Here is a 12734-nt window from a genome sequence, read left to right on the forward strand (position 1 = left end):
TAGCTGCATAATATTAATGTGTCAGAAATACTTCTGTTCAAGTATCTTCATTTAAACTTTGAGGTTGGTTATGCCTTGATGTTCTAATCTTTTAGCAGTTGAAATCTGTTGATATATTGTAATTATGATCAGGTATAAAATAGGTAAAAATTGCAAATTATTTTGTACTAACACTTCCAGGCATATCCCCTGAAGGCTCAACTGCATTTACTGTCATAATTGCCAATACTATTGCTCTTCTGAAGCTGTTGTTTGGATGGCAAGTAAAGCAATCTACTAGTCTCAACTTTCCATTTGCAATTCATTCGAGCATCATTCTCCAAAAGCTCAACAGACCCGTGATAACTGCCAGCCTGCCACTGGTGTTCCAAGCATTTCTGATGTGAGTTGGCTTACCTGGTCTGCTGAACAGCTGGAGACATATCTTTGCTTTGTAAGGTGTAAGTAAAGTTGTTGCCTTCCCAGCCCTTCCAGTCACCAGTCTCTTCCCAGATTCTCTTCTGTGCCTGTAGTAAAATTCGAGGATGGAACCAGCCACTTGTGGTCAGAAAGGCCCTGCATTGCTCAGGAATTCGCTGATCAGTTGAGTCTCACCACTTGTCAGGAAGTTGTGCTTGAGAACTGGAAGAAATGGTGTGCTCCCAACAACATTCAACTTGCAGTTCAGGCAGCTTGCTAACCTTAGGACAATCCATTCCCTTAGTTGTTTCTTTAAATATTATCTCATGATTACTGTTGCAGAGCTAAAGAAAGGAACATTACATGTGACTCACCACAACCTTTATGCACTCTTGTGACTTCTAGACAAACAATTGTAGTCTTGAACTATTAATATTTAGGTTTCAATTACTATGTGATTTTAACAATGCAATGTCTTTAAATGCACTGCCAACTTTAAATTTCATATTGCATCCGCTTATTTTCTTTTGGTCTGTTTCTTCACTCCTGTTCTGTGCTAGAAAGGCAAAAATAGACCTGCTTTTATATCTGCATCCAAACACAGAATTTGGGCAAGGATATTGTACTTAAAAGTCTAATTAGTGTTCACTACAGCTCAAATTTCCATGGCTCATCAGTGATTGTACAAACCTCACATAACACCTTTCCTTTCTGATAGGCTTCTTGTATAGTACGAAAATTAGATGCCTTAATTTAACACCTTTGCTTTTTATCTTGCTTATTCAATAGGAGTGTGACCAAGTTCACGTGGAGGATGTTGCAGCTGATGACAATGGACAAGATTTAACGTAATACATTTAAACATTTGCATTTTAATTTAAAGTCTTGTGCTTACTCATTACTACTACATAATTGCAAAAAAAAAGTTAAGATTAATAACTGAATCTGGTTTTACACATTTTACACTACTTACATATTTTTTTAATGCTGAACTACTTCACATGGGAATAGTAAAAAGTCTAGACTCTCCTGAAAATGTTGTTGAGTCTGGGAGCAAATGAAAACTTCAAAACTTGAAATGGATAGATTTTTGTTCAGCAAGGCTGTTCTTCAGATTCCTAGATGGACCTAAAGTACAGATCATCCATGATCTAAATAACTGCTGGACCAGATTTGAAGAACTGAATGGCTGATTCCTCTTCCTAGTTAATTGTACATAAGTGTAGATGCGACTAACTATGATGTACATGTACACTTGCAATTTGTTGTGTTTGTTAAATTTCTAGCCCTAGAATACAATTTCATTTGGGCTGTCTGAGGAGCGTGCCGAGTCATTCACTGGGAATTTTTTGCTGCAAAAGGATGGAAAGATTTACTCTCATTTCTTTGGATATACTTGTCTGGTGGCTTGCATTTGTAGACCTCTGTAACCACCAGAGAAAGATGGGGAGGAATGGATGTGTTGGGCCAAAGGGCCAATTCCTTTGCTTTACTATAGATTCTATAGAGACGGAAAGCAAACCACAAAGCACCATGTAAATTTTAATATTTAGGAAACTTGGATGTGCTTTAAATCCCTTGGACCTTTATTTTACTGTCAGAAAAGATTTAGCAGGATATTGCCTGGACTTGGGGATCTGAGTTACAAGAAGGGGTTGCGTAGACGAGGACTTTATTTCCCTGAAACATAGGAGATTGAGGGGTGGTCTGACAGATGTACACTAGATCATGAGGGGCACAGACAGGGTGAAAGCACATAGTCTTTTTTCCCAGGGAGGGGGTGCTAAACACAGAGGGCATAGGTTTAAGATCTGAGGCGAGAGATTTAAAAGGGATATTAGGGTCAGCTTCTTCATGCAAAGGGTGGTGCATATTTGGAATGAGCTGCCAGAAATAGTGGTTGAGGCGGACACATTAGCAACATTTAAAAGCCGTCTAGATAAGTACGTGGATAGGAGAGGTTTAGAGGGCCATGGGTCAAAAGCAAGCAGATGGGACTAGCTCCCTGGGCTACATAGTCGGCATGGGCCGTAGGGCCTGATTTTGTGCTGTTTGACTCTATGATTCTATCAGCACCAATACACGTGACTAAATAATATAGCACACTGTACATTTCTAATGGTTACAAGTTCCTTGATTATTAACCTTAAAGTGGAAGCTTTTTCTCGCTGTTCAGACCTTGTCTTTAATTCATTTAAGATCGAAAGGATAATCTGATTTTACCATAAAGATTGTAATTTTCCTTATAAATACTTAAAAATTGACGAAGCAAACAAGGCAAAGTAAAATTGCTGCAAATGCAGTGTTAAATAATTCCTGTTTCAAATTCAAAAAGCTGCCAGTCGTGCAAACAAAATAGACACTTTGCAAGCAAAACAGACAAGCTATTTGAATTGAAAGATTTGGGCCCTTTTGGAAGCTGACAAGATGTCTGCATTCTTCATTTATTATAGCAAAACAATCTGTGTCATTTTCTCAGTGTTTTTGCACCTTTGGATCACGTACATGTTTTGATGGAAAGAAGCCATTTCTTTAATATATTATAAACAAATGTGTGCTTTTTTTTTGTTAGTGATTAAGTTGATTGTACATTGACTTTGGAAAGCAGTAGTTATTGAGCTTCATAATTACAGAAACATGATGAACCAAAGATGAATAATTTGAATGGTTCAGTACATGCAATCCTTGTTATCTGTGAATGCTAGGGGCACAGACTTCTGACGGATAACAAAAAACACACATCTTGAAGGCTCTTTTGTAAAAACATGAATATGAATGGCATCCTTCTATGACTAAATCACAGCTCTGAAAGTTTTAAACATTGTGAAATCTTAGTGGTGGTTGTGAGAGGAAGATGTCATGCTGAGATTCTCTTCCATCTCCACAGCAACCTTCATCCTAACGAGCTCAAAGTTTGAGCCCCTCAAACTCCACAGATAACCCTATGCAGGTGACAAATTACCACTGCTTTTAGTTTTTGCTGTTGGTTATTCTGAAGCTAGGGAGTCAGGGAGGATTTCCAGGTGATGCATCTGCCACTCAGAGCTCAGCCCTGCTTCCAGTAAATGTAACTGATTCCATTCTAATTGGAACATGAACTCCAAAGGAGAGGGCTCTGTAGAACTATGCAATGTTTACTAACATTCCCAATAATACAAGCTTGCAAGTACATGGATCACAAAGACTGGGTGAACACCGCCTTGAATTGGGACAGAGCCAAATTCTACAGAACTTTACCTAAGAGAATAAATAAATTGACTATAAAGAGAGTACTGAAACAGCTTGTGGAGAATTGGGTCTTCTCACTTAGTTTATTAACTTATTATTTTCTTATGTTTTTAAATGTATCTAAAGTTTCTCAGTTACTTATAGTAACATACTGGAATAGAATTAGCAGGAGCTTACGAAGAGGATGCTTGGTATTTGGTCAAGGGGTGACGAGTCTCAATGACACAGAATTGTGAAGATGGAATATTGTGCAAAAATGTAAAATATTGACTTAATTGTAAACTAAGCTTCCTTCACACAGAGGATACCAAGATTTTGGAATTCTATCCCCGAAAGACTATGGAAGTTCAGTTGTTGTATTCATTTGCAGCAGAGATCAACAGATTTCTGGACAATGAGGGAAGGACTAGATAGTCTATTCCTGCTCCCATTTCTTGTGTTATTTTTACCCCATGTCAGTACAAGTCAACGGTTTTTTTTTTTATTAGCATTTGAGTAATAACTTTTAAGCTGTTTGAACTTCTTGGTTTCAGGAACTATGACTTTGCTGCTGATGGTTTTCATGGATCAGTGCCTGGCTCGAGCCATTCCTCAGGAGGTATTGGTCAGGGAGGTGTTGATTGGATGAGAAAGCTGGCCTTTCGATATCGACAAGTAAAGAAAATTTACAACACTTACAGTACAAATGTTGGAGGTAAACTACTTGCTGCATTTGGAAATGATTTTTTTCATTCTTGTTGGCTGCATCAATCACTGGTACAGGAGGTAACAAATAAACAAAATGTTACATTCTGTTTTTCACAGAGCTCCTCAACCCAGCCAAGAGGGATTCATTACAACAATTAAAAGCAGATGTAGAGGTTTTGACGGACTCCTGGCTAGCAACTGCATTGAAATCATTAATGCTAATTCAATCAAGGTAGCTGATCAAAATATGCTTTTAAAATGTTGTTGGATTAAGTTAAAATGTTTATTTTATCATTCTGCTGCCTTCCACATCTAGACTGTTGTGGCATTGAAATCAGGTTAGAGTCATACAATCACACAGCACAGAAACAGGCCCTTCGGTCCATTGCATCCTCACCAACTATCGGTTACTCATTTTAAACTAACTCTACACTAATCCCATTTTATTCTTCCTACCTTCCCCTCAGCACCCCCTAGATTCTACCTCTCACTTACACACTAGAGACAATTTATAGTGGCCAATTAATCTTATAACCCCCAGTGGATGGAAACTAGAGCAACCAGGGGAAACTCATGTAATCACAGGGAGAGCATGCAAACTCCACACAGACAGCATCCAAATCAGGATGAACCCAGTGTGCCACCCTGATTGTTGCACATATCTGATCAAAACCTAATGCTTTATTGATGGTGAGCACCAGGCTCAGAAATATGTGCACTCTGAGCATGGAAGCATGTTTAAAGAATAAAAGTTAGGCCTTACCTGAACTGTGATGTTGCAGATTCTGCAAAATAAGATCTTGACTGCATTAGACAGGATCGTCCCAACCATTTCCACTCCTGGGTTTCAGGCCTCCAAGTCAGATGCTCCCTCGGTCTTTAACCTCCCTCTTGTGGTTGCATCTGGCTCCCAAACTCAACCACTAAATTAGCTGTTTCTGTAGTAATACCCTGAACCAACTCAATCATATCCCTGGATTGCAGGATATTTGGGCATGTGTTAAACACAAAGTGAAAAATGATTCCCCTCTCATGCTGGTTGCAGTGAAAACCTTTTCAATCTGTTTTCCCCTAGCAATAGTATATCCAGTACAAACAATGATATTGCTCGAAGAGCACCTAAAGGGTTGCTAACCTGAGAAGTGGAGACATTTCATATTGTACAGTGTGGTGTGCTCTGAGAAACTACACTCGGGGCACCTGCTTTGGGCAGGAGCTGACTCTGTTTTGCTGAGAGTCTAATGTTTGACCTAATTGCTTGATTTTGACACTGGATGGCCAGGTGAGAGAGAGACCTTTTTCTATAATACTAACTTCATTAACTTGTTAAACAAAGGGGGAAACTTACTTAAGGAGAATGAATATTTAAAACAATAAATTGTCCAGTTTGAGTTTTTCTTTCCATTTCAGAAGAAATTGCATTAATATCCTGGTCACCACAACGCAACTAGTTCCAGCTCTGGCTAAAGTGTTGCTGTATGGATTAGGTGAAATTTTCCCTATTGAAAATATTTACAGCGCCACAAAAATAGGTAAGGGATTTGGTCTGAAATTTATTTTTCAGTTCTTTCCTACTAGATAATTACATGTAACACCACTAACTGGAAATTTTTTAGATCACATTTGGTGACACAATGTAAAGGAATATTGATGTAGTCTCACTTTTACTCTGATGCAAATTTGGATCCTGCTTCTGTGTAGCCTTAATATATAAAATGTGTTAAGGGAGTAACTGCTATATATTAGCATTTCTTTCAGTAGACCATAGTGCAGCTTAATTAGCATCTTGGAAACATACCATCTGTGTTTACTGGTGAGAGTTTGGTTGAGGGAATAGAAAATCAACAACGTTTGCAGGGTAGCTTTGTGGGTGCTTTTTATTGTATCTTCTTATAGCCTTCTCTGCAGTTGGTGGGTGCCATATTAATTTTTCATATGGTCTTGTAGCTTCAAGATATGTTGTCATTTAAATTCTAATATTCAGCCAATCTCAACGTAGGTTCTAGAATAAAAACAAAATAAATGGCTGGAATAACTGGGTCAAGTAGCATCTGTGTAGAGGGAAGATGTTCAGTATATCAAAGTGAGAGGGAGGGCGAGACAGAGGCTGGTAGGTGATAAGTGGAACCAGATTGGGGGGGGGGGGGAAGAGGGGGGAGATGATGGGCTGATGGAGCCAGGTGGGGGAGGGGAGAATGCTGAGGCAGAGGCTGCTAGGAGATAGGTGAAAAGGCAAGAAGAAGAAGAATATTTTGGGCAGAGAGAGCCATGTGGGGGAGGAGAAGGGAAAGGTTAGAGGCAGAGCCTGGTAGTGATAACCATAGAACCATACAGCACAAAACAGGCCCTTCGACCCACCATGTTGTGCTGTCCATCAAACCAACCTCACACTATCTAACCCTTTCCTCCCGCATATCCCTCTATCGCACATTCCTCCATATGCCTATCCAACAAACCCTTGAACCTGTCCAATGTATCTGCCTCCACCACCACCCCAGGCAGTGCATTCCATGCACTAACCACTCTCTGGGTGAAAAACCTCCCCCCTGACATCTCCCCTGAACCTCCCACCCATAACCTTAAAGCCATGCCCTCTCATCTTGAGCATTGGTGCCCTGGGAAGGAGGCGCTGGCTGTCTACCCTATCTATTCCTCTCAATATTTTATATACCTCTATCATGTCTCCTCTTATCCTCCTCCTTTCCAGTGAATAAAGCCCTAGCACCTTAAACCTTTCCTCATATTCCATATGCTCTAATCCAGGCAGCATCCTGGTAAATCTCCTCTGCACCCTCTCCAATGCCTCCACATCCTTCCTATAATGCGGCAACCAGAACTGAACACAGTACTCTAAGTGTGGTCTAACTAGAGTTTTGTAAAGCTGCATCATCACTTCGCGGCTCTTAAACTCAATCCCACGGCTTATGAAAGCTAACATCCCATAGGCCTTCTTAACTGCTCTATCCACCTGTGAGGCAACTTTCAGTGAACTGTGAATATGAACCCCCAGATCCCTCTGCTCCTCCACACTGCCAAGTACCTTGCCATTTACCCTGTACTCTGCCCTGGACTTTGTCCTTCCAAAGTGTACCACCTCACACTTCTCCGGATTGAACTCCATCTGCCACTTGTCAGCCCAGCTCTGCATCCTATCACTATCCCTCTGTAAGCTCCGACAGCCCTCCACACCATCCATAACACCGCCGATCTTAGTGTCGTCTGCAGACTTACTAACCCAGCCTTTCACCCCCCTCATCTAAGTCATTAATAAATATCACAAAAAGTAGAGGTCCCAGAACCGATCCCTGCGGGACACCACTAGTCACTGCCCTCCAATCTGAGGGCACTCCTTCCACCACAACCCTCTGCTTTCTACAGGCAAGCCAATTCCTAATCCACACAGCCAAGCTTCCCTGGATCCCTTGGCCTCTGACCTTCTGAAGAAGCCTACCATGAGGAACCTTATCAAACGCCTTACTAAAATCCATGTAGACCACATCCACTGCACTACCCTCATCAATCTTCCTGGTCACCTCCTCAAAGAACTCTATCAGGCTTGTGAGGCAAGATCTTCCCTTCACAAAGCCATGCTGGCTGTCCCTAGTCAGTCCATGATTCTCCAGGTGTTCATAGATCCTATCCCTTAGAATCCTTTCTAACAGCTTACCCACCACAGATGTGAGACTCACCAGTCTGTAATTCCCTGGACTATTCGTACTACCTTTTTTGAACAAGGGGACAACATTCGCCGCCCTTCAATAGGTGGAACCAGATAATTACTGGTTTATTATTGTCACGTGTACCAAGATACAATTTAAAAAGTTTTGTTTGTGTGCCAGGCAGATCATGTCATACATACTGTAAGTACATTAAGATAGCCAAAAGAATATAGTGTTGCAGAATATAGTGTTGCAGAATATAGTGTTGCAGAATATAGTGTTGCAGAATATAGTGTTGCAGAATATAGTGTTGCAGAATATAGTGTTGCAGAATATAGTGTTGCAGAATATAGTGTTGCAGAATATAGTGTTGCAGAATATAGTGTTGCAGAATATAGTGTTGCAGAATATAGTGTTGCAGAATATAGTGTTGCAGAATATAGTGTTGCAGAATATAGTGTTGCAGAATATAGTGTTGCAGAATATAGTGTTGCAGAATATAGTGTTGCAGAATATAGTGTTGCAGAATATAGGGTTGCAGAATATAGGGTTGCAGAATATAGGGTTGCAGAATATAGGGTTGCAGAATATAGGGTTGCAGAATATAGGGTTGCAGAATATAGGGTTGCAGAATATAGGGTTGCAGAATATAGGGTTGCAGAATATAGGGTTGCAGAATATAGTGTTGCAGAATATAGGGTTGCAGAATATAGGGTTGCAGAATATAGGGTTGCAGAATATAGGGTTGCAGAATATAGTGTTGCAGAATATAGTGTTGCAGAATATAGGGTTGCAGAATATAGGGTTGCAGAATATAGGGTTGCAGAATATAGTGTTGCAGAATATAGGGTTGCAGAATATAGGGTTGTGCAAGTAAACAAAGTGCAAGGGCCACGATGAGGTAGATTGGGAGATATGGAGTTCATTTTAGCTGATGGGTAGATGGAAACTGGTGAGGGAGGGGATTGGAAAGATGAACCAAGTGAGAGGAAATCCAGGTAGACAGGTATATGGGTGATCGGCAGATGGAACCAGGTTGGGGGGGGGGGGGGGGGGTGGTGACGAGTCTAGGTAATGAGTGGGGGGAGGGTTGGAAAGGTGAACAAAGGGAGAGAGACTCTGGGTGGAAGGCAAAAGGCATTGGGGGGGGGGGGGGGGGGGTACCTGAAGATGGAAAGTTCATACTGTGGGTTGTAGGCTCACCAAGAGGAATACAAGGCTACTCTAGTTTGCACTTGGCTTCACCATGGTAATGGAGAAATCTGAGGGGACACAGGTCAGTGGGAATGGGAGCTAAGCTCAAGATGGCTGCTGCGGACAGACCCAGGTGCTCTGCAAAGAGGTCATCTATGCTTGGTTTCACCTGGATCCACTCTTCCCTCCCTACCTCCTGACATATTTACTATAAGCCTACAGATTCCCACAGCTATGTCAACTACACTTCCTCCCACCCCATCTCTTGCAAGGACACTGTTTCTCCCAGTTTCTCAGTCTCTGTTGCATCTGTTCTCAAGATGAGGCTTTCCACTCTTAAGACTTCAGAAATGTCCTCCTCCTCCAGGAAATACGGCTCGCTGTCTGTTTTAGACGATGGAGCCCTCCTGTGTGTTTCCTCCATTTCCCACACACTTCCTCTCCTTCACTTCCCAGACAGAATAGATGCAGAGTTTCCCTGGTCCTCTCCTTTCACCCCACTAGCCTCTGCAACCAGTATTTCATCCTTTTGCCACTTTTGCCAGCTTCATCGGGATCCTACCACCAACCACAGCCTTTCCCACTTCCCCCAAACTCTCTTCCACACCCCACCCCCCCCCTCCCCCAGCCTTCCGCAGGTACCATGACTTAATTGCCAGTTCACCCCTTCCCACCTCCCCTCCCCTTCTCTGGGTGTTACACTCAAGTAGCTTACAACCCAATGGTATGAATTTCAGGTAACCCATTCCTCCCGTGTTCCTTTCCCACTCTCACTAGTCCACCCAGGATCTCTCTCCTTTTGTTCACCTTTCCATCTATTCCACCCCCCACCCCCCCCCCCCCCCCCCCCCCCCCCCCGCCCACCCTCAATACCTAGACTCCCCCACCTGGCTCCATCTGCCTAAAATATTTTTTTCTTATGTTTCCACTTGTCATCTACCAGTGTCAGTCTCCCTCCCACCTACCTGCCCATCACCCCTCTCCCTCCCTTCATCTGCATCCACCTATAACCTACCAGTCCCTGTCTCATCCCACCCTCTCACCTCTTTATATTGACTGTCTTCCCTCTACACTCTCAGTCCTGATGTAGGATCTTGACCCAAGGTGTTGACCATTCCTTTGCCTCCACTTATGCTGCTTGACTCACAAGAGTTCTTCCAGCAGTTTTTGCTCCAGATTCCAGTATCTGCAGTCTCTTGTGTCACTGTGGGTTCTAGAATTATTTCATAAACCTGCCTTGGATCTCTGGTGTGAAACTTGGTGCTGCTAGTTAACTTTCCAATTCTAATGTTGCATTCCAGCATGAGTAAGTCATTTAACAATTCTGTGCCATGTAAATCAGAGACTTGTGTGAATGATTTTCAAAGCACACAAATGTGTGCTGTCACATTTGTAACTGCAAACAAATGTTACATGCATATTAAATCTACTGAGTATATGAGAAGAGTTGAGGTATAATGGTATGTGTTGGATCCTGGAACAGCTGATTGTGCCAGCAATACTCCAGCATTGGACAATGATTTTGAATCAAAGTTGAAATAGATATTATACACTGGAGAGGATGCAGCGGAAATTCACCAGGCTGTTACCTGGGATGGAACATTTCAGTTAGAGAAGTGACTGGATAGGCTTTTTAACCGCTTTAGAGCCAAAGAGGCTGAGTGAGGGGTGGTGGGAGCTTGTACAGGTATTCAAAATTATGAGGGGCATAGATAAGGCAGATAGTGGGATTTTCTCTCCCATAAAAAGGGTGTATAAAGTTAGCAAACTTAATTTTACAGGAAGGGCTAAGGGGTTTTGAGGGGATCTGAGGAAGTTTTTACCCCGAGGGTGTTTGTATTCAGGAATGCACTGTTTGGGTGGTGGAGGCAGATATCCTCTTAATATTTTAAGAAATACCCAGATGAGCATTTGAATCACCGGTGCATAAAAGGCCGCAGATCAAGTGTTGGTAAATGGGATAATGTAGATGAGTAGCTGATGCTTGACATGGTGGTTAAAGGGCCTGTTTCTATGCTATATGACTCAATGTATTATTTTTGTGATTTGCACTCTGTATTAAAGTCATAGAATTCTACAGCATGGAAACAAGCCATTCAGCCCAACTTGTCCATGCCAACCATTGGGCACCTTTCTGTATTAAACCCATCGCCCAACACTTGGTCAGTAGCCACCTACGCCTAGGTGATTTAAAGTGCTCACCTAGACATTTCTTAAATGCTGTCAGCAACCCAGCTAAAATCACTTACTCTCAGGCGCTGCATTCCAGGTACTTGCCACTCTGGGGGGGGGTGGGATTTTCCTCGCATCCCCTCTGAATCTCTTCGTCCTTCCCCTAAATCTGTGTCCTCTACTTTTATCTACCTCTATGGGGAAATGTTTCCTACAGATCACCTTAGCTGATGAGAATTCAGCACAAAGATCAAATAGGGTGTGGGAAACAGCAGTAATTGAGGCATAATAGCAAAGCAAATGAAACAGTATTTTGGAAGAGTGAATGCAACTTCCTGTTCACAGCATAGCCTATTAATTTTCTGACACATTTTCAAAATGTATAAGATGTATTTCTTCAAAGCTTATGAATTTACCACATGAGATTCTTTTCAGCTTATTTTATTACATAACTAATAGGAATTCTGGAGTGTGCCATCCAGTCCCTTGAGTTGCTCTACCATTCAATGGCTGATCTGATCTTGGCTTCAAATCTTCTTTTCCTATAACACTTTACTCCCCTATAGTACAACCATCTGTATATCAGATAATAACAATCTATAATCTGCTTGAATGTATATGATTTGTTTTGTGCCTGTGTTGCACACTGATGTCAAGTGCCTTCAGAATGAGGTTTACTCTTCTTGCCTGTTTAGACTAAAATAGAAGAGGCTCCAGCTGCAGAGAATGCTTCCTTGACTTTTTTTTAAAAAGTTAACATGCAAGGCAATTCTTAAAGAACAGCTTGAGCATTCTGTTGTTCAAATATCTGATTTTCATGAAATGCATTAATCTGGGGTGGGTAAATGAGCATTGCAGCAATAGCCCACATACAGTAAGATGAAGGACTGATGATGCATCTATGTTTAGTAGTGGTTTAAAGAGGAATGTGAATAAAGGCACTGGAAAATTTCCCTTGGGTGATCTGGGAGGAGAACCTTTAATGCCCATGTGATTAGGTAGGTATGCCATACTTTCTATATTAGAGAGTGAGATACTGAACAATGTTCCACATTGCTTTACTAAGCATTGTCAATTGCATTACTGAAGGGAAACTTTGTTGTGTAGTTAACCATATAGTGTAGGTAGAGAAAATTCCGTAGTCTGAGCAAACAGACTCACTCTATTCACCGACTTTGTTTTTGAGGCAAAGAAAGCTGTTTTGAACGTATTGTGTCCAGATTTGGAAAGAGAGTGACATATGTCGTCATTGGAGATGGTCGGGATGAGGAGTATGCAGCTAAACAGGTCAGTTTAACTTGGAATGTCTCTCAGTGAAAGTAATTGTGCTCATGTGGCACAGATGAGGAATAAGTGTCATAAATAACAAAAGGATGCAATAACTTATTACTTAAG

The 12734-nt window shown here is 41.6% G+C and overlaps 1 protein-coding gene across 6 annotated transcripts in view; it reads left to right on the plus strand.

Annotated features, from left to right (window-relative positions):
* LOC127581574 (eyes absent homolog 3-like) overlaps positions 1-12734 on the plus strand; it is a 69521-nt gene that overhangs the window by 54063 nt on the left and 2724 nt on the right. For 5 of the 6 annotated variants that reach the window (XM_052036044.1, XM_052036040.1, XM_052036043.1 and 2 more), the window contains exons 14-18: positions 1189-1247; positions 4161-4321; positions 4432-4546; positions 5725-5846; positions 12526-12626. In XM_052036044.1, the coding sequence (XP_051892004.1) occupies positions 1189-1247; positions 4161-4321; positions 4432-4546; positions 5725-5846; positions 12526-12626 (558 nt within the window). The remainder of the gene's footprint in view (positions 1-1188; positions 1248-4160; positions 4322-4431; positions 4547-5724; positions 5847-12525; positions 12627-12734) is intronic. The other variant, XM_052036041.1, reaches the window with a different exon arrangement.

Source organism: Pristis pectinata, chromosome 22 (assembly GCF_009764475.1).
Source record: "Pristis pectinata isolate sPriPec2 chromosome 22, sPriPec2.1.pri, whole genome shotgun sequence".
NCBI classification, from domain to species: Eukaryota; Metazoa; Chordata; class Chondrichthyes; order Rhinopristiformes; family Pristidae; genus Pristis; species Pristis pectinata.